The sequence below is a fragment of the Hydra viridissima genome, unplaced genomic scaffold (assembly GCF_058129835.1).
Source record: "Hydra viridissima isolate aposymbiotic clone 2 unplaced genomic scaffold, HvirCarnegie_v1 scaffold_5, whole genome shotgun sequence".
Lineage (NCBI taxonomy): Eukaryota > Metazoa > Cnidaria > Hydrozoa > Anthoathecata > Hydridae > Hydra > Hydra viridissima.
Window position 1 is genome coordinate 5,470,904 of NW_028324304.1, and position 21,910 is coordinate 5,492,813.

Consider the following 21,910-nt stretch of genomic DNA (forward strand, 5'->3'; position numbering starts at 1 on the left):
GAATATGTAAGTATTAATAATCATCAATATTTCATCTTAATATAATTAGCACAGAAACGTTTAACGTTTAACGTTTAATGTTTAACGTCGTTTCGTCATTAGTTACTAGGCTTTGAAAAAGCGCGTTCTCTAAATGCACGCGGCCATTGGAGAAAGATCTCATCAGCGAGTTGAAACTTTTTTCCTTTTAAAATCTAATCATTAGTTTAGATATATTACATAAAGAATCATGTTAAGAGAAATGATAATCGTTAAGATCATATTATAATTGAAGTAAGTATATAAAATAGTTATATATACATTTTTATTAGCTAAAGTAGAAAGGCTTTAAATTTTTATCAGAAAAAGTAGAAAGGATTTTAATCTTTTAAATCGTTTGTATTTTGATTGTTTTAGCTTTTCTTTCAGCATTTTTATTTTTGTTATTTTAATTTTTAGAAAGAAAATAGGGGTATGGATATTATTTAAAGTTACACTAATGCTACTTCCATAAAATGGTTATTACTACTTTGAAATTTCTGTGATGCTTTTAATTATTTTTGTTCTTTTTTAGAAAATTTAGAAAAAAAAATTAAAATTTTGTGCCAACACTGACATGGCATGTCACATGTTATTGTATGTAAAGGTTAAATTTTGTTGTGAGGATTACAGTTCTTATGAAAAAAAAAAAAGGAAGGTAAAGAGTATTGTTTGTAAATATATATTTTGTATCTTTATTTAATTTTCTGGCATTATTTTTAAAATTTTTATTTGCACACTTATAGCTGTTTTATCAATGTGTTTTTAAAATAATGTAAAGTGTTTTTTTATTGTTTGTGTATGTGTTGATATGTGTTATATAATTGTTTTAAAAATTTGTTTAAATATGTATATGAGGTATATATATTTAACCTTATATACATATTTAAACACATTTATTGTGTTTATAGTTAGTACATATGTTTATATTATGTTGTTTCGGTGTTTTCAAAGTGTTGTGACTTGGTAAACGTGTAGAGCAAGATTTGTCAACTTTGCCAGCCAAGTGATGTACTTTTAACAGACGGTTACACGATAGTTTTTAGTGTCAAACTGTCACTGCTTTAGGTCTTGCTGTTTTCAAGCCTTAATTAATAAAGATTATTCTAAAAATACATAATAATGTATTTTAATATTTTGCGTAATGTTGTTACTTATGTTTTGTTATATATGAATATTATATTACTTAAGTTATTATCTACATATATTATATTAACTTATGGAGTGTGCTATTGTTGTGTGCTGTTGCTGTGATGTTTTTTTGTTATCTTTTGAGTTAGTAGACATTTGGCTTATCTTCATGTTGGTGTCTATTGTTAAAAATGGATAGGTAGTTTTATTAAAAATCAATAATCTAAAAGTCAATACAAATTATTTTGCCATATATACAATTTGATTTATCTCAATTTGATTTTTTATCTTTAGCGCTGTTTACTACATGATTTTGCTATAAATATTCTGGAATCATGATGTTCCAGCATGAATTATTTTGTAAAAGCTAACATAAAATGTTAATATTTTACAACTCCTCTGGTAAATCATTACAGCTTTTCTCTATAAGGTTCATGGATTTTCATTTTTTGTATGTAATGTTTTTCTTATTTATTTACTTATTCATTACATTTTTTTATTTTAGATTTATCAGATGATGCATTTATGTGGTGTAGAAGAACAAAATATTGTAAAGTTTTGTGAATTTTTTAAAAAATGTTTGCTAATAATTTTTTTTGAAGAAATAATGTTTAAGTTTGCAAAAAAGGGTTTACAATGTTTTTTTTTTTTTTGTTTTTTTTTAATTTTTCTTTGTTAGCAGTATGTTTATTATTAGAATTGCATGTTTTTAATAATTTTTTTGCTTATTTGCTAAGCTAATTTTTTTCAAACATCTCCCAACTGATATATATATTTTTTTATAGTCATAAGATTATTGTATAATTTAATTTAAATGACAGTCTGTTATATTTAAAAATTATTTGTGTGTGCTATTTAGAGTAGAAAGGAAATTATATAGGAAAGATCGAGATCTTCAGGATTCGTTTCTTTTCTGATTCGTATAACTTTCAATTGAAAGTGAAGTTTAAATGGATGATATTAGGCTAGAAGCAGATATTAGTTTAGAAAATGGAAATGTTAATAGGCAAGTTAATTGTCGCAGAAATGAAAGAGATAGGCTCAGGCGAGATGAAATTAATAATCGACAAAATGCTAGAAATGCTGCTCGGCAAGCAGCAAATAATTCAAACCCAAATGAGGAGAGCTTAATTAGGCGAATTGAAAATAATCGTCGCAGAAATGAAAGAGATAGACTTAGGCGAGATGAAATTAATAATCGACAAAATGCTAGAAATGCTGCTAGATACGAAAGAATGTATTGTATAGCAAGAAGCAATACTATTCCAGATTATAGTTATTTAGGAGAAATGAATTATGTTTGTCAGCATTGTGGTGCTAAGAAATTTCCTGATGAAACACATTTTTTATGTTGCCATAATGGAAAGGTAGTTTTGTCGCAACCTTCATCATTTCCACAAGATTTAGAAGATTTATTTAAAGGAAACTATGCAGATAGAAATGCCAATCTGAATTTTTTTAAATATATTAGAAATTATAATGGCTGTCTTTCTTTTGCTTCATTTGAAGCTAATGTAGTTCAACCCATGAACCATGGGCCGCCATGTTTTAGAATATGTGGTCAAGTTTTTCATCGTATAGGTAATCTATGACCAAATCAAGATGTTCTGCCAACATATTGTCAACTATACATCTATGATCCACTTGCAGCAGTAAATTTTAGAATGCAACAACGTGGTAATGATCTTTGCTTAAATGATTTAATGTTGCGATTGCAAACTATTATTAGTGAAGAGAACCCATTTGCTCTTGCATTTAAAAACATGGCTGAAGTGGAAGATGAAGAAGTTCGTCGAGCAGCTCTAGAAGGGCGCTCAGTGTCAGTTGTAAAAATGTCTTTACTTGAAGGGCAAGATAGACGTCGCTATAATCTCCCTTCACATAACGAAGTTGCAGTTTTATTTGTTGGTGAAGATGGTGCACCACCTGCTTCCAAGGAAGTTGTTATTTACCCAAGAGGTCATCCTCTTAAAACTATATCAAGTTTTTCTGCCAACTTAGATCCTATGGTTTATCCTCTATTTTTTCCGAGGGGTGATGCTGGTTGGCATAATCAATTGGTTCACAACCCTGAGCGTGCTACATTGGTTAGAAATCATGTTACATTATCTCAGTATTACAATTATAAACTTTCAGTTAGACAATTTTTTTCTTCGCTCTTTTATGGCAAAAAACTGTTTCAGCAATATGATGCGTATGTTAAAATTGAAGGCCAGCGCCTTGCTTTCATCAGAAATAACCAAAACAAACTGAGAAGCGAGCAGTATCTAACACGACCATGTAAACAACCTCGGAAATGATCATAATGTTAGACCAGGGCGTGTTGTAGTTTTGCCATCAACTTATGTAGGAAGTCCTAGAGCTTTAAAAGAAAACTTTGAAGATGCTATGGCTATAATTAAAAAGTATGGTAAACCAGATCTTTTCATTACTTTCACTTGCAACCCAAAATGGCGCGAGGTAACTGAAAACTTATATGCAGGTCAGACAGCAAATGATAGACCTGACTTGGTTATTCGAGTATTTAAACTGAAATTAAATAACCTTCTCAATGACATTTTTCAGCACGGTGTATTATGGAAAGTTGTAACACATGTTCTGGTTATTGAGTTTCAAAAACGTGGTTTGCCACATGTTCATATTTTATTTCACTTTGCAAATGATGATAAGCTTGAAACAGCACATGATATCAATAATTTAATATCTGCTGAAATTCCAGATCCCATTGTTAATCGAGACCTTTATGACGTTGTTAAAACTTGCATGATTCACGGTCCATGTGGCATACTGAATCCAAATTCTCCCTGCATGAAAGATGGGGTGTGCAGCAAAAACTATCCTAAAGAATTTAATGCTAACACAGTTGCAGTTCATAATGGTTATCCGCGATATAGACGTCGTGATAATGGTTTGGTTATAAATATTAAAGGTAACAATGTAGATAACCGCTTACAATCCATGGTTATCAAAGAAATATCAAGCTCACATTAATGTTGAAGCTTGCATGTCTGTTAAGGCTGTTAAATATTTGTACAAATACATATACAAAGGTCACGACTGTGCCATTATTTTAATAAGTGAACAAATTAATCATGATGAAGTAAACACTTTTTTAGATTGTCGTTATGTTAGTGCACCTGAAGCATTGTGGCGAATTTTTGAGTATCCAATAAGTCATATGTCACACACTATTATACGCCTTAAAGTTCATCTACCTGAAAATCAGTTAGTGTATTTTAGAGAAGGAGCAGAACAAATGGCTTTAGATCGTGCAGCTCAACGTGATACGCACCTAACAGCATGGTTTAAGTTAAATACTGAAAATGAAAGAGCACATTGCTATTCGTATGTAGACATTCCTTATCACTTTATATTTGATGATAAACATTGTAAATAAAAGGTTAGACAAAGGGGTGGTGATAAGGTGATAGTAAGAATGTATAAAGTTAATCCAACTGGAGAATTGTTTTTTCTTAGACTGTTACTTTTGCAAGTAAAAGGAGCAACATCTTGGGAGGATGTGCGTACTGTTAATGGTATTGTCCTTGAAACGTTTCGTGAAGCATGTGTTTTGAAAGGTTTGTTGCAAGATGACACTGAATGGCAGAATACTCTTTCTGAGGCGGTTTTAACACATATGCCAAAGCAAATTAGACAGTTGTTTTCAATTATTTTGACCTTTTGTGAACCTGACAATCCTTTACATCTCTGGAATACATACAAAGCTTTTATGATGGAAGATTTCATTCACCGCTCAGTCCCACTTCTAATAGCTGAACAAGCTACTCTTCATCAAATTGAGAAGATTATTAATCAAAGTGGTAAAACGCTGGCTGATTACAATCTGCCTGTTATTGATGAGTTTATAGGCTTAAATCTAGAAAATTTTGATGAAAATGTTCAACAATCTATTGACGAAGCCAATCGAATGAGACTGTTGCTTAATGTCAATCAATTAAATGTATGTAATGCTATTCTTGCTGCACTGAATGAGCAACCAAGTGTAGAAAATCAACATTCTAGATTGTTTTTCATGGATGGACCAGCTGGTAGTGGAAAAACCTTTACTTATAATTATTTGATTGCTGAAACCATAAGTAGGGGCTTTAAATCTGCCACAGCTGCATGGACTGGCATAGCAGCAACTCTTCTTTCAAATGGATCTACATTGCATGGCTTATTCAAACTTCCTGTTCCAATATTAGATAATAGCACATGTAATGTAACTCCTAACTCTATGCACGGGGATTTTTTAAGACAAGTTAGTTTGTTTTTGCTTGATGAAACATCCATGATACCTAAACATGCGTTAAATGCAATTGATAGGTTGTTAAAAGATATTTGCAACAACAACCATCCGTTCGGAGGAAAAATCATTCTTTTTGGTGGTGACTTTAGGCAAATTCTGCCTGTTGTGAAAAGAAGACAACCAGCTGAAATAGTGGAATCATGTATAAAATGTTCTTTGCATTGGCAATGGGTGCAGAAGTTTGCATTAACTGAAAATATGAGAGTACAAGATGGGGAAGGTGAATTTTCCCTATAGCTACTAAAACTTGGGAATGGAACAATACCTGTCAAAGAAGAGGATCCTTTTAAAGGATGCATTGAAATACCAAATCAGTGCATTATTAGAGAAAATGAATCGATTGTTAAAAAGATTTTTGGAGATGCTGATCAAAATGATTACTCTAAACGTGTGATTTTAACACCAACCAATTTTGATTCATAATCAATCAATGAAGAAGTGCTTGAATGTCTGCCGGGTGAGGTCAAAATTTATTTAAGTGCTGATCAAATTGATACTGATGACCCTAATGAAAGAAATAACTTTCCTGTTGAGTTTTTGAACAGCTTAACTCCTTTAGGTATGCCACCTCATTGTTTAAAATTGAAAATTGGTTGTGTAATTATGCTACTCAGAAATTTAGATCTCAAAGCTGGGTTATGCAATGGTACTCGAATGAAGGTTTGTGCTCTTCAAAATAATTATATTGATGCGGAGGTTTTGACAGGTGTTTCTGGTGGTAAACGGGTTTTTGTTCCTCGAATTCAATTGGCTCCATCAGATTCTAATTTACCTTTTGTTCTAAAACGTCGTCAGTTTCCTGTCAGATTGGCTTATTCAATGACAATTAACAAAAGTCAAGGTCAAACATTTGATAGAGTTGGGGTATATCTCAAAAAACCGTGTTTCTCTCATGGTCAACTATATGTTGCATGTTCAAGAACTAGAGCATTTAATAGTTTGTTTTTCAAAATTGATAAGCATCTCATTCAAGGTATGGTAGGTGAAAAGTGTTACTCAAATAATGTTATATTTTCTAATGTTCTTAATTTATAGTCTTTAGATTTTCATTTCGAAAATTTACTGTTTGTAGGTTGTGAGCATATTTTGTATGTATAACTTTATTTATTATTTTAATATTTTTTTTCATAGTTTTTGATAAATATATCCTGTCATTTAATATTGTTATAAAATGTGTTTATATGTGTTATATACCACCATATTTGTTTATAGTCGTATATATGTTTAAATTATGTTGTTTCCATGTTTTCAAAGTGGTGTGACTTGGCATTATGTTGAGCAAGATTGATAATCTTGCCAGCCAAGCAGTGTACTTATAGCAGAGGTGTGACTTGGCAGCATTTAGTGCCAGGCGGTGTTACTGCTTTAGAGCTAGGTGTTGTCTAGCCTTTTTTAATTATTCTGGAACCATAATAATGTCTGTTAATGTTTAGCGTAATGTGTATGAGAGAGTACGCAACCTTGATCTTTAAATCTAGGGTGTTTTAATGTCCTAAATTTGAAGTAATTGAATAACTAATATTGAACGTAAAAACAAATATACTTTTATGTAGTTATATGTTGATTAAAAAGATAAATATATAGTTAACTTTAAATTGGTTTTCTAATTTTGCCTTTCATATTTTAATTTGGTTAGTTATTTTCGCTGGATTTTAGGATCAAGGGTGTAAATATTCTATTGTTATGTGTTATTGTTGTGCTGTTTTGTGTTGATAGACTAATTGGCTTACCTTCACGTTGGTGTCTATTGTTAAAAATGAATAATAGGTAGTTTCATTATTGGAACTTACTGCTTTTGTTCATTTACTAAAAGCCAAGGCATCATTATGCTAAAAATGCAACTTATATCTTAATTTGATTTTTTTTTTTTTTTTTTAGAATTGTTAATCCTTTTGTACTTCGAAACAGATTTTATAGTTAAATTTTCATGTTTAAAATGAACTGTTATTTTAAAATAGGTTACTATAAATAGGTAAATTGATTTTCAGTTTTTATGTGGTGTTTTTTTTTTTGTGTGTAATTATGGTATCATAATTCCTTTTTTTTTTTTTTTTTCTTTAAGATTTACGATTGACGCTGATTTCTTTTTATTGTAAACTTTTGTCAGTTAAAATGATATAAATATATGCAATTAGTTCAATTATTTTAAAATTTTCTCTATTTTATCTCTAATAATTTGTTGTACCTAATTTAGGGGATCCTTTTAAACGGGGGGTCGCAACTAAAAACCTTTAAAAACATGAATATGGTAGTTTTGCGCATTTGTCAAATATCGAGTTACTTAAATTTTATAAGGTGTTTAACTAATTAATTAGCTTAGTTTGCCTTTGCAACACTTTTGAGGAAAGAAAAAATTCTTATATATGTTTAATTCTTATATATACTAAATTTTTATATATATATTAAGAAGAAAAACTCTTTTACATGGAAATCATTGTTTTACATTTTATTATTTTGGTAAAAGGTCTTCATCAAAAACTTCATTTCTCTTAATAAAAATAACTATTCTCCTGGCCACCATTAAAGCAAAAACGGGGAAGGGAGGTCCTTTATTAGTGTCAAAATATTTAAGAGAATTAAATTTCGAGTAACAAAAGGAATTTTTAGTAAATGGTAGCAAATTACCGTTTACCAAAAACTATTGAAACAAAGAGGCCACAATATAAAAATGGTCTGTTGAACAGACTTAACAAGACCCGGGTGCGGTCAGCTTGGTTAACAGACATGAAAGTATGTCAGGTTAAAAACTATTTTTACTGTTCTGTCACATTTAGCTTCCAAAAATGTTTCAAATTGGCTTTAAAGGCTACGTTACGTAACCTTTAAAGCCAATTTGAAACATTTTTGGAAGCTAAATGTGATAGTACAGTAAAAATACTATTTTAAGATTTTTTGGCTCATAAAAGGGATTTAAGACTTAATCGATTGTGGTTTCCTATTAAACCGCAATAAACAACGATTAGAAAGCAATATGGCCCAGACGGAATATGCGACATAAATATCAAATTTGTATTTTACTCATTCACAAAAAATGGAGTTAAGACAAATTGGCTCTCATGTCCAGATATGTTTACTGCACATATTAGTAAATAAACTAATTATTTGCGTAATGAGTTAGACGCATTGTTGAGCTATTTTAGGCATTGATTAAAATTTATAAACACAATGTAATTAATTGAATATGCTAATCGTAATCTAATTTGTAATAATGTAATGCTAAAGTTAAATGCGCTTTTACTTTTTAGTTACTCTTGGTTGTTTTGTTACGCTTAGTGAAGGACAGGTTTTGTTTGTGCGCTGTTAGTTTTTCTTCTGTTCTGGAATTTTGAGATTGGAATTTCCAGTTATTTAAAAAAGCACGTTTCTATTATATCTGTTCTATTACATCTTATCATATCTTTCAAGTAGGTTATATTCTGTGTTGTAATTAGCGTAAAAATTGCATTATTGTATCGCGCATCAGAAGGAGCGTTGTGCGTGCGTCATATATTTATTGTAAAGAAATTCATTGTACACAATGAATTTTCATTGTACACAATGAATATTCATTGTACACAATGAATTTGGAAAACATATATAAATTGTAAAAGCTGAGAAGAAAGGAGAGAATTTTATAAATTGTTATTGTAATGACAACACGGTCATCTTGATTTTACATACTCTTTTATCACTTAAATCGTTTACATTTTTTTTTTATAACTTAATATGTCTATTTTTATATTAAATTTGTTTCTTATATTTCTTTTTATTTTTATATCGAATTGATAGAATGTCCCAAATCGTCGATGAAGGTTTGTATTTATTTTGATGTGTGTCATGTTACTGATTCGTATCATGTTAGGTAGTTAGTTCTTAAAGATATGTTTATTTTTAGTCGCTGAATTACTAAGAAGTAAGTTTTGTTCCCTTTTGTTATAATGAAATGTTACAAATTGCAGTTCGTTTATGTTTGTTGATTTAAATTAAATTTACAACAATAAATTGGTTTAGACGAAAATCTATGTAAATTAATTCAATCCAGAAAGATTAAATAATTATTTTAATGTTGAAGTAATTAAAAAGGTTTAAGAAAGAATCGAATTCAATATTTGTTTGCTTTTCTGTTAAGATGACAACAGTATAATTGAAGAAAGTAAGTTTTAAAAAGGAAAAAAAAAAACTTTTTAATGTGTTTTTTTTTTTGAAGTAGGTTTAAAATTTCAGGTTTTTAAAATCTTATATTCTTAAATATTTTATAATTAAAAAATATCTATGTTAAATTTTTAAAATCTTATAATCTTAAATGTTTTATAATTAAAAAGTATCTATGTTAAATTACACCAGGTTGTAGAATATAGTTATAGTTTAATGATAAGGTTGTAAACAGTTAGAGCCGATTGAATAGATCAAAGATCGATTTAATCTACTTAACCTACTACCATAGTGAAAATTCACTATCAATTGTTTGTTTTTCTGTTTAGTTGGCAACAATGTAGAGAGAGATAGTAAGTTTTAGAGGATTTATTTTTCTAAAAAGTGACTAAGATACTTTTTAAGAAAACGTTGTAGACTTTAAAGCAAAATAGTAGGTTTTTATAAATTTTACAATAAGCCCAAGAACTTAGGTCCTACTCAAAATTGTCAGTAATAAAGAGAAGAAATTTAAAATTCTCAGTAAGACAGCTTTTTATTATATTATATCAAGTAAGTTTAATTAAGATTTTTTTTCTTTAGTTGATAAAGAAAGAGCTAATAATGGTATTAGTTACATTAGTTAAATGAGTTTATTTTTAAAATGTTTAGTAGATGTTTTAACGTCTATACATTTAAGTGCTTTTATCATTTAGATACCGAAGTCATGGCAGAATTAAGTCAGTGTTTTTGCTATTAGATATTTGTTAACAGGATATTGTTTATTTGTACTGTAACTGGAATTTTAAAACTTCAAGTACTTTACCTTTATTTTATTTTTTCTTTTAGGAGAGTTGGAAAAAAAACTAAGTATAAATTATATGATTATGATTACTATAGTTAAATAAATTAGGCATTTATATCTGTACCTCAAAAGTCCAAGGTCAGTTGTCACATTGTAGAAATTGTCCAGGAGAGAAAAAATAGTAAAATAATTAGTCTTTATTGGCTTATTCTTGATGTTTAAATTTGTTATTTTTTCGTGTCTTATTTCATTTTTCTTGAGGCACATTAAATATATTTTTGAAAAAAATTAAAAATAAATAATTAAAAAAAGTGAAAAACCATTTCTGAACAATCAACCTTTGACTTCTGAGGTACAGATACTAAGATTTAAAGTTTATTTTAGTTTATACTTTTGGTTTAGTTTATAGTCAATTTTGGTTTAGTTTTTGTTTGTTTTAGCTTCAGTTGTCTTTTTTCTTACTGTAGACAACTTTATGGAGGAAATGAAAGGATTAGGTAAAAAAAATTATAATATATTAATGTAAATATTATTTTATCAATTATTTTGAGGTATATTTTTTATCTTTAGTGTCTGGTAGAAGTACAACTGGTAGGACTGTGTTTTAAATTTTAAGTATTTTTTCTGGAGAAATATGTGTTATAGGTGAAAGAATTATTTAATTTATTAATATTATTAAGATAAATTCAAATGACATCTTTAAACTTTGCATTTTACTCATTTTTATTAAGATTAAATTTTTTACCAGTTTAACTCTTTTTTATTTTTTTTATTTTTTAAACATTTTTAGCATCCTCTTCATCCTGTGAAAATGGTGAGGATATGCTTTATATTTTGATTACATAAAATTGCAAATATTTTTAATTTTTATTATATCCTTCTATTTGTAATTTTAGATCCGTTAACTTTTGAGCAATATAAAAGATACCGCTCCCAACACCCAGGGCCTCTCTCGTAGAGGTCCTTTAATAAGTGGCGTACCAATGGCGGTATAGATGAGCCATCCTTTAAATGGAGGGCCCATCCATACCGGGGTGTTGGGAGACACCGAAGAAAAAACAGCAACCAAAAGATTGTAAATGTCTTCTATCAGTGAAGATATTTATAACCTTTTTGTTGCCGCTTTTTTCACTTTTTTTTTATTATTGTAATTTTTTATTAATTTTCTTTAATAAAATATTTTGTTTATATGGTTTGTTTTTGTCTTTTTTAATTAAAATTTTATTTTTACCAATTAAACTTATTAATTAAACTTAGATATAGTTAACTTGAACCATTACTCAATCAGCATAACATGATATCATAAAATCACATTCTTTATAATGTAACATTCTTCATAATATAACAATACTTTGTTAAAAATAATTCATTGGTAGTTTAATTTATTGAACTCTCTGCTTTTAAAATTTTCTATAAGCCAAGACAATATGTTTTGCTATATAAATGCAATTTATTTATATCTCAATTTGATTTTATCTTTTTTTATCGATTTATTGTTAGGCTATTTGAAGCATTAGTTATTTTGTTTTTTAGTATTTTAAATCTATTGTAATGTCTTTTAAATTAAACTAAATACTACTAAAAGCCAACATGAAATAACGTCATAAAACAACACCGACAAGCTGCATGACAGTAGCTTAAGTACAACAACAGGTTACCGAAACTCAGGTATATTGTCTTTCAGTTCGTTTGGTTTTTTTTTTTCTTTCTCTCCCTCTCTCTTCATTCTATGTCTACTTATATTTTACAATTTTTTATTTAGGCTTATCGTATGACGCATTAATGCAATAAAAAAGATGAAAGTTTACATATTTTAAAATTTTTTATACACAGATGTGTATATACGAGATATACGATATATACGAGATGTTTGATTGTAAATTAACTTTTTTTTGTTTAAAACGTATTTGTACTCAATTGCTTAGTTATTTTTTATAAATTTATTAAGTAATGTGTATTTAACGTTTTAAAGTCGATTTCCTTTGTTAAAGAAACATGTAACAAGTAGCTACTAAATAATTAATAAATCAAGTATAAATTACGTTCGTTTTACGTTAATGTGATTAAATAAACTACATGATATAAAAATATAACAATATTTCCGATTTATTTTTTCGTCAATTTAAAGCATGTTGATGCGTTATTATTTTGTGTTAGTAACTAAAAACGCAATATGTTGAATTAAGTAATGTAGAGGAAAATGGTTTTGTCCTACTCTGATATGACTCATCTCATGTAAATTACTGAAATAATGTTAAATAATTGGTAAATTATTTTACCTCCGCAAATTTTTTATTTTTTTTTTACAGATGGTTTAATCTTTACAATTTAAAGAGCAAAACCTTAACTAATACCCTAAAAGGGTATTAGTTAAGGTGTTGTAACTTAAAAATTGTGGAAAACAGCCACTATAAATTAAGTAACAGACCGACCATAACCCGTATTACGGGTTGCTTTTTGCTAGTTATTATAAATTGTCTAATTTATTGTTGTTTTTAGATTTATAAAATAGAAAAAATTGCATGAGGCAATTAGATTACTTTGTTAAATTACAGATTAACTGTTTATTTATATTCATTAGATGTCTAAGAGAAAAACAAAATATATTAAATTGTGGAAGTCTGAGTTTAACTGGATCCTATAGTAGAGCACAAGACTAATCTAATCGAAGGTAGAGGCCTAACAATGTTCGTACAATATGAAACATAATGTTAGGATAGCTTTTACTAATTAAATTATATGTAAAAACACTAGATCTTATTCTTTATAGTGTAGTCTCTATGCTAGGCCTACCTGTAGTTGATAAATTCCGTTTTATTGTCTTGACCCTGCCTTTCTTGATGCCGAAGATGGAAAGAAAAGCTTTGAAGCACACCTGGGTAAACTCATCATCAATATTCTTAAATAACTTGCAGTTGTAGCTGTTATCATTCAAGTCTTTTAAGATAATTTCATTTTTCCGTGATCTCCTTCTTGTGACATTACAGACTGTGATAAGGCCAGCCAGAAAAGAGTCTTGGTATTCTTTGCTCGATAATGCATTGAAAGAGTCCAATAAACGAGCTCTTCCATCTACTGTTGCAACTTCAAAACATATCGTGTACATTTGCAGTCAGGTCCTGTTGTATGAGACGGAAGTTTTTGTTTTTTAGTATTTCGTTTATTCTTTCTGTAATTTCCTTTTCTTGGGCCTATTTGTTAATTCACACTGCTCTTCGCAATCCGCCATCTTTAAAATGCTGTTTACACAAGATCGACCCCTCATTGGACGGGGTCATCAGGGAGCTTATTCACCAAACTTTTTTTTTGCGTAAGTTTGGCGTAAGTTTGGCGTAAGTTCAAAACTGTAAAAGTCGTATTCACCAAACTTGCGCAGTTGCGCTTCAAAAAAACTTTGGTAAGTTTTTGCGTAAGTTCAACCCTCAATTATCGGTATTCACTAAACTGAAATGGTATTCACTAAACTTTTTAGAAATTTGCTCAGCTCAATTTACGCAAGAAAAGTTACGCTTACTATGAGCTGCCTTAACTTTGGCGTAACTTTAAAATCAATAAATAATAAGAATAACGTTGTATTTTTATGATGCATATGAAGTTCTATTGTCAGATTGATATGTTATTAGGGCTCTTAACATATGTAAACTATATATATTATAGCAAGGGTTAACAATAATCACAGATATTAACAAAAAATAACTGTCAATTCCTCCTGGAATTCCCTGAAATAAAGAACAGCAATTTTTATAAATCTGTATCAAAACTTTTATAGACAGACCTAACGGTTGGATATAAAAATTAAAGTTTAAAAAAAATTATTATTTTCATTTGTAACGATTCTTCCGAAACCTGCTTTACTTAATAAAAAAGGTAAATGTATGAGGGTAAAATTTTAAAATATGTATCAATATACCATGTAGGAAACTTTTGGCATTTTGTTGACCAATTCTTGATCAATCAAGTTCAGTTCTTCACCGTTTCCCGTTACTCCTGTCTTACACAAACTAGAGGTAATACGAGCTGCTTTTGCCATGCTGTCTGACTTTTGATCTGATAATTTCTTTTTACATTGTTGCACTGTTCTATCAGAACCAATTGAAGAAACATAATCAGCAATTTTGGACCATATGCCATCTTTTGTTAGTTTTGAAATCCCTGGAAAAAAAAAATCAAATATATACATTTACAAAACATGCACTACCTATTATATGAAGAAGCATTTAATACTCATATTACCATATTCAACCAGCAAATTAATTTAAATCTGGATACAATGTAATATTTTTTTAAATTGGTTATTTAAACCGCCTGTAGTAACATTCAATTAAATCATGCTTAGATTTTCTGAATTCAAAAAATGAAAACAATGTCGAAATAATAATAAAGTTAAGCAAAATTTACAGCAAAACGTCTGATAAAAGAAGTTAGTCGGTGCAACATTGAAAGCAAGTGTTACTGTTAATTCTAATTCAAAAATTATAAAAATATAGTTAAAAATAAGTTTAATGCAGAAATTATATGTTTAAGTTTAAATTTATTAAGTTTGAAATGAAGTAATAGCATTAAAAAATAATACCTTGAGAAAATTTTCCTTCTAAAGTTTCTTTATTCTCATTGTATGCTTGTACCAAAACAAGCAACTGTTCGTGAGTCCAATTTTCAGATCGTTTTTTAAACCTTTTGATAATTCTGACACTAAGAAAAGTTCATATTTTTTGAAAATATAAACCAAAATAAAAAGTAGTTTGAATAATAGAAGAATAAAAGAAGATATTTAAATTTTAATCTGAAAATTGACTAACTTGCAAGTTTTACTTAAATTTAACTGAAACAACTGCAGTTTTAAACTAAAAGTTGCAAAACTTTAAGTTTTAGTTTTATCTATTGAACATTTATTGAGAGTACTTATATATATAAAATTTTTGAAGCCGTTAATGATGATAAACTACATCCTAAAATCTTAACAACGAACATAGCTAAAAACTGTTATAACAGTATAATATATTGGTAATAGCAGTTTTTTAGTACCTTTTAAGTACTTTTTAAAAACATAAAAAACCTAATTATTAGATTTTAAATAGAATATGATATTATTACTAGTAACAACTTATTAATAAAATACTTTTCGAAACATATTTTACTATTATTTAAGAAAACAATTCAAGTATTTTACCTTTATTTTATAAATCAATTTCTATTAATTAAAAACTTTTAACTACTAATAACTAATTGAGGGTTGAGAACTTGATAACGGCTTGTTATTCTATCAGTTTACGTTTCTTTACCTACTATTTTTATTTTTTTGTTACAGAAGTTTTATGAATTTACCTTCAGAAAAATATGCTTTGATATCATGGTTATCTAGAAATACAAGCCTTGACAACGCGCCGAAACTTTTTTTGACTAGAGACCGAGTGAAGCGCTAATAAATAGAGTGGATGTGGACAAGAAAAGCAAATTAAGTATATTATTAATTAGATCTAGGAGTCTTATAAGTAAAATTATACAATAAAGTTCTAAGGTTAATAAAATATAATAAAGTTATAACATAACATATTAAAATTTAAATAGACTGAATGTCATGACAGTTTTATAACTTTTTGTCTTGACTCCTTGAAGCATCTTGGAGATTTAATAATTGCTAAATTTTTTAGAAATATGTTTGCTAAAGTGCGGCAGTGTCTTTCATCAATACCAAATTGAAACTTTTCTGATACAGATAAAAATTGTTTCATCAAAAATGATTGACAAAATTCTTCTGATAACTGCTCAAACAAAATAAAACAAAAAATACACCACTGAACAATGTTATCAAAGGGAATAACAAGACCACCTCTATTCAGGTCATCTATATAGGCACCACATTTTATATAATAAAATTTTGTATCAGTATAATCATAGCCATTTTTTCTTTGAACGTAACCAGCGATATATACAATTGAAAGCAATGATTCTGCTTGAACTTTATCTTCTAATTCTGGTAAGTTATCAAAAACCTCACATTCCTGCTCATTTAAACGTCGAAAACAATTATTACAGGAATGACCATTAAAACAATCATCAAAACACTGCATTTCTAATTGGAGAGAAAGTTTTGCATGTTGGATTCTAACTTTTTCTATGACAGACTGAGCAGTAATAAAATAGGTTCCTCCAGAACCCTGCCTAAGCTTGCTGAAAGCTTTCTCCAATGGATCGGTTGTGAACCACCCCAGGATAACATAGTCATTTCCACAATCCAAAAGATACCTTGCCATGTTAACTAAGCCCCTACATACATGAGAAATAGATTTAGAAGTATCTTATGAAAGCTGCTTAACACGTTTAGGGCCTGACTTTTTCAATCTTTCAACCATATCTGCTACATCCAATAAGAATAACAGACTTTTATCGGTGTGTGATCTTATAACTGCATGGTCCTCATCTTCATAACGAATATCTGCTCCAACACCTTTCACATTACAAGTTTTCCAAAACTTCACAAATATAGAAATAAACTTGATGGTGCCAATAACATCATTCTTTTTAATGGATGGATGATTTTTTAATGCTGCAATTGTTTCATCACAGAAAACTCGCAAGCAAGTACTAACTTTCTGCCTCTCAATTGGTTTTGGTGAGATGGAAATATCATTCAATTTGCTAAGCTTTAAAAGATTGCCAGACTCTAACTCATAAAGATTCTTTAAATCAGCCCATTTTGCTATATGTTTATTACCATCAAACTCAAAAACTAATTCTCCGTTTTCTTCAGTTAACCAATTATTACGAACACACTTCATAACATGAACAAAATCAAATAACAAAAATGTGTGCTCGTCATCTCCGCACCAAGGTTTTCCTTCAATTTTATTCATCATTTTGAAAAATCTTTGATTTACTCTATTTCCATCAGCAATAACCGATAACAATTTTGCATTGGGTTGATTTTTGATCATTTCAATAATTGGTTTGCATTGATTTAAAAGAAAATCAGAATCTAAGCAACTGATTGGAATCATTTTTATAAGAAACTTTGGTCCACCAAATAAACATTTTACCATTATAGCCAACATAGTTTTGGCAAGGACACCGGGTTGATCAGCAGAATACCCAAGCAATGTACCTCCATGATAAGTTAATATAGATTTGATATAAACTTCATCAACCAACAATACACATTTACGCTGTGTATCTTCAATACTCATCAAAACATTTTTTAAAAATTCCATACTATCTTGTGATCCAACTTTTGAAGTGATTCTTGTCAAAGTTCTAATACTTGGTAATTTATAGTCATTGGAAATACGACTGTACAGTGACCTGGATATTGCAAAATATTCAAATGCTCTAGTAATTATATCAGCATTGTAAGTAAATTCACCAATTTTCTTTTGAGACATACACTCCATATGTTCGAGTAATATTTTTTTTTTATGGCAAATATCTTCGTTTTTTAAGTATCGAATAATCTCATCGAAGACAGACCAATACTTACAATAAGATGATGACTTACTTGATAGAAGAATAGGAATACTGCAAGATGATCCAAGATGAAACGAAGTCAATGTTAAATCCCTATTAATAATAACCAAAAACTTTGCAATACCACATATAAATTTTTTTGACTGAACGTAAACATCATCATTATTATCATTTATGTTGTATACAATAAGATCATTATTCTGCAAAAGTCTCTCCTTGATGTTATCAAATCGAAAAAGGTCATATTCTCTAAAACTATCTAGTTCATCTGATGTTGTATTTCTTATAGTGAATGATGAAAGTTTTGTTGGTCTGGGTTTAGAAGGAGGTAAACTAAGACAGCTAGATGGTATGTTAGGAAAGACAGTCGGTGGTTCTGTAGGACGCTCTTTTGCACGATATGATGTAATTGATTTGCAATCTACAGGCCAGTGAAAACGACACACAACAGTGTACTTTTTAACAACCAGATTTTTCCTAGGAATAGCTTTTATCCATTTGTCTTTTTCGTATTCATCGCTAGGAAATCGATAAGTGGACACCTTTGTAGTTGATGACGCATAACCACTATTACAAAATGGTACACAACATTTTCGAGGCATATTTGATAATTCTTTATTGATAAATATATTGAAATATATTGCACTTCTCATTAACATTTATCTAAAAGTGCGAAGTTTTCAATTAAAAAACGTTAGATTAGAAAACGGTACAAAGTCGCTAAAAATTTGTGTTTACGCCAATCGCTGTAGAGTATTACTACCGTAAAACAAAAATAATTAAATATCGTGGAAATCCAGCCATATTCAATCGGCCTCCAGTCAAAAAAAGTTTCGGCGCGTTGTCAAGGCCTGTATTTCTAGATAGCCATGTTTGATATAGATTTGTAATTAAGAAAACTTGGTTTATTAAAAAAAAAATCAACTCGGTTGTTTTTTTTTGCGTAAGTTTTTGCGTAAGTTCAGCGCAACTTATGCGCTCAAGTGAACTAAGGCGGGAAGACAGTTTTTTTGTGAAAAAAAAAGCCGATAAACTTAGTTAAATCCGATTGGTTGTTGCGCTATAACTTATGCGTACCGAAAACTTAAAAATGTTAGATTATGCAAACCATTATGTCTGGTTAAGGAGTCAGTTGAACTAGAATATTATTGAATATTTTGTGTTGCATTTATAAACAAAATCAAATTGATCAAAGGATTTCTCGAAATATTGAAATACTTTTATAACAACAAATTTAAAGTAACTTGTGTTTAACACAAGTTATACTTTCATTTTATGTTATTACAATTTCATTTATATGGAAACAGTTCACAGTGTTATAAAATGGGTTCTAACCTTGACTTTCTGACCCGAGAAAACCCTTTTGTGGAATGATAGCCCACACTATGGGGATCACTTAGATATAAGTATTAAAATCAGATTACAACGTCCTGGCAAGTTATTGACAGGGCCGTACCGAACGACAAAGACGTGGGGGTGTGGGGGTGGGGGGGTGGGGTGAAAATGAAAAAAAAAATTTACCGACAAGATTTTTTTTTTTTTTTTTAGAAGCCAAATTTCAGTTTTAACCGACATAAACCATAATTTTCGAGTTTTCCGTCAAAAACCGACAGAATTTATTCCAATAAATTCTATTCCAATAACCGATTGAATTTATTCCAATAAATATGAACTAGGGAAACAAAAAGATATATTCTGAGAGTTTATCGTGTATCTAAAATGAAAATTATGCTTTAAAATAAATATTCTAATACAAGAAAAAATCATTCTAAAATGGCTCTTTTCACAAGCAATGTTTACTATTAAAGTCCACAACGCAGCATTTCAACTTTTTACTGTATTCAGGATGATGGTTAGGTCGTTTGTACCTTTGCCAATGCACTTGAAAGTTGTGATGCATTGCCTCTGTTGCTTGTTCTGAGTAAAGTCCGAGAGCTTGGCCGTGTTTGTCAATGAAATCTTTCACATGAAAAAATACAGCATGAACCTTGGGTGTCACAGAAACATTTTGCAGTGCCACATAAGCCACTCTGAAAGCTTCAATTTTTTGTACATAACTTGGATCAAGAACGCATCCAAAACAGGCAGACACTACTGCATTGAATTTTCGAAATACATCAACTAATGGTATTGCAGCATAGCATGAGTGTTTCTCGACAATATATTGAAGAAGATCAATATTTTTAGCAGCTTCCTGCACTCATTTCCTGCAAAATGCCCTCCATGATAAGGCTGTTGTTTAATGTGCAGTGAGTCAGTCCAAAGAGTTGCTTGAGGGAAAACTTTTAGTAGGGCAGGAAAGAGATGATTGAAAACACCAATAAGGAGATGCAACTCCATTGGCGGTATGAAGTCCAAAACTAATGTGCCACCAGCAAGATCAAATACAGGAGAATGAACAACATTCATGTAATCACGAGCTCTTTTGATGTTTGATCCTGCTGCATTGAAAAGTGAGACATTCTGATCAAGAGATTGGAAAGTTCTTAATTTTCCTAGATTTAAAAGGTCCGTTGCACTTGACTCACACCAGGTGCAGGGGTGTGCACTTGAGTGTGCTTGGAGACCACAAATTATATTTGCCAGTTTTAGGTCACAGGACAAAACAAAATCTTGGTCTCTCATATTGATCAATTCGAAAATTTGAGACACATTTGAGTAGTTTTCTTGCAGGTCCTCAGAGACAGCAATAATAAGTTGCCGCTTAACTCCAGTGTCCTTGAAAAACTTGTTTGTGCAATTGAGTTTTGCTGGAGGAGTGTTAGGTTCACGATTTAATTCAATAATTCCAAGGCTTACTTTCAGGAATCTTCCCCCACCGTCAATTCCAACTTTCACAATATGATTGTTTGATGTGCTTCTCATAGAAATGAGTTCATTTTTAAGTCCTTGCAATGAATGACAGTCCTTCCACATCCAGCATGATCTTTAATCAATGAACTCGTGAAATGGTGAGAAAGCTGCTTACTAACTGCATCAAATTTTACAGCTTAGTTTTTCTCAACAATATGTTGTGAAGTTGACTGATTAATTGTAGAGGCTAGTCTCTTGATGCCATTGTTTGAAAGCCCTGTGTTTGCCTGAACTTAAACAAGTTCTTTTATACTAATTGATGGGTTTGGAGGAAATAGTTTTCTAGCTGATGAGGAACCTAAAATAAATGCAGATATTGTTTAATTTCGAAATTTCTAAAATATCTTTTCATGAAAGTTAAACTTTTACCTGGCATTATTGGAAGCATTCTTCCACCTTGTGGTTGACTCAATCGAACAGTGCCATGTGGAGAAGAATCCTTACTTGAAACAACAAGAGCAGCAACTCGTTCAGATGCAACAGGATCCTTGGTTGCAACAGCAACAAGGTTATTTCGCAAAGTGCCCTTTGTGCAATGATGAGGTAATCCTCTTCCAATAATTGAAAAACAGTCGAGCATCGTTTTTGGACAGTTGATGATGGAGTATTTTGTGCTGAGCTCTGCAAAAGCTTTCTGTTGACCATTATTTCTCAGTTTTCCAACAGAACAAATCAAACAGTCACATTGTGTGTCTCTAGTTTGAGGTCGAATTTTTATAGTCTCAAAATTGTAAAGTGATGGGAGATTGATGTGTTCTCCAGAATCCTTTCTTCTTAAACAAGAACGACACTTTTCACAAATTCCAAATGGAACTTTGTCATTACTAAAATCGATCCTCTCATTGAGTATTGTTTGGCATTTTTCTTTTAGGAAAGGTGTCAGTTCCCTCTGACATTTACTGAAGCAAAGAAAACAGACAGTTTTCCTGCAGTCTTGGTGGTTTTTTGCTGTATTCGGCATTTCTTTGTAAAATTAGATGTGCGCAGTTTTGCTCTCGTGAATAAAGTAAATAAATCATGCCTTTTCCCGAAATTTTTATTTTCCCGAATTTTTCCCGAAATTCAAAATCTGTCTTATTTTCACAGTTAAATAATTTTTATGAAAAGTTAAACAGAAAAACAGAAGAATAAAAAAATATTATATTTGTTTGGTAATAAAGGAAGCTTATCTTCTTGATATCTTTTAATTTTTCAACTTTTTTTTATGTTTTCATAAAACATAA

The 21,910-nt window shown here is 30.0% G+C and overlaps 4 protein-coding genes and 1 pseudogene across 10 annotated transcripts; 4 read left to right on the plus strand and 1 right to left on the minus strand.

Annotated features, from left to right (window-relative positions):
* Positions 1-1,255: 1,255 nt before the first annotated feature.
* On the plus strand, positions 1,256-12,403 carry LOC149888162 (uncharacterized). 6 transcript variants are annotated; one of them, XM_090087880.1, is made up of 12 exons: positions 1,256-1,348; positions 1,444-1,600; positions 9,227-9,249; positions 9,333-9,350; positions 9,567-9,590; positions 9,919-9,942; positions 10,172-10,195; positions 10,841-10,870; positions 10,944-10,964; positions 11,164-11,187; positions 11,270-12,041; positions 12,136-12,403. In XM_090087880.1, the coding sequence occupies exons 2-11, from the start codon at positions 1,527-1,529 to the stop codon at positions 11,329-11,331; spliced, it is 324 nt and encodes a 107-aa protein (XP_089944006.1). In that variant the 5' UTR covers positions 1,256-1,348; positions 1,444-1,526; the 3' UTR covers positions 11,332-12,041; positions 12,136-12,403. The 6 variants fall into 6 exon arrangements, 4 of the variants coding, with proteins under 4 accessions (XP_089944006.1, XP_089944007.1, XP_089944008.1 ...); XM_090087881.1 differs by lacking the exons at positions 10,172-10,195; positions 10,841-10,870 and having other exon boundaries at positions 12,136-12,402; XM_090087882.1 differs by lacking the exons at positions 10,172-10,195; positions 11,164-11,187; positions 11,270-12,041; positions 12,136-12,403 and having other exon boundaries at positions 10,944-11,019.
* LOC149888163 (uncharacterized) lies at positions 1,806-2,778 on the plus strand. The gene has a single exon (XM_090087878.1). The coding sequence runs from the start codon at positions 2,100-2,102 to the stop codon at positions 2,739-2,741; it is 642 nt and encodes a 213-aa protein (XP_089944004.1). The 5' UTR covers positions 1,806-2,099; the 3' UTR covers positions 2,742-2,778.
* Positions 2,798-3,449, plus strand: LOC149888164 (uncharacterized). Its single transcript, XM_090087877.1, has one exon. The coding sequence runs from the start codon at positions 2,814-2,816 to the stop codon at positions 3,447-3,449; it is 636 nt and encodes a 211-aa protein (XP_089944003.1). The 5' UTR covers positions 2,798-2,813.
* On the plus strand, positions 3,538-4,379 carry LOC149888165 (uncharacterized). The gene is made up of 2 exons (XM_090087879.1): positions 3,538-4,107; positions 4,335-4,379. Exons 1-2 carry the CDS (start codon positions 3,538-3,540, stop codon positions 4,377-4,379), a joined length of 615 nt encoding a protein of 204 aa, XP_089944005.1.
* Positions 12,404-19,617: 7,214 nt separating the features above from the next.
* Positions 19,618-21,698, minus strand: LOC149888166 (uncharacterized; annotated as a pseudogene). The gene is made up of 2 exons (XR_016452667.1): positions 21,057-21,698; positions 19,618-20,985 (listed from the first exon to the last, which is right to left on the minus strand). The product of XR_016452667.1 is annotated as an uncharacterized LOC149888166 (transcript).
* Between the last annotated feature and the right edge of the window lie 212 nt (positions 21,699-21,910).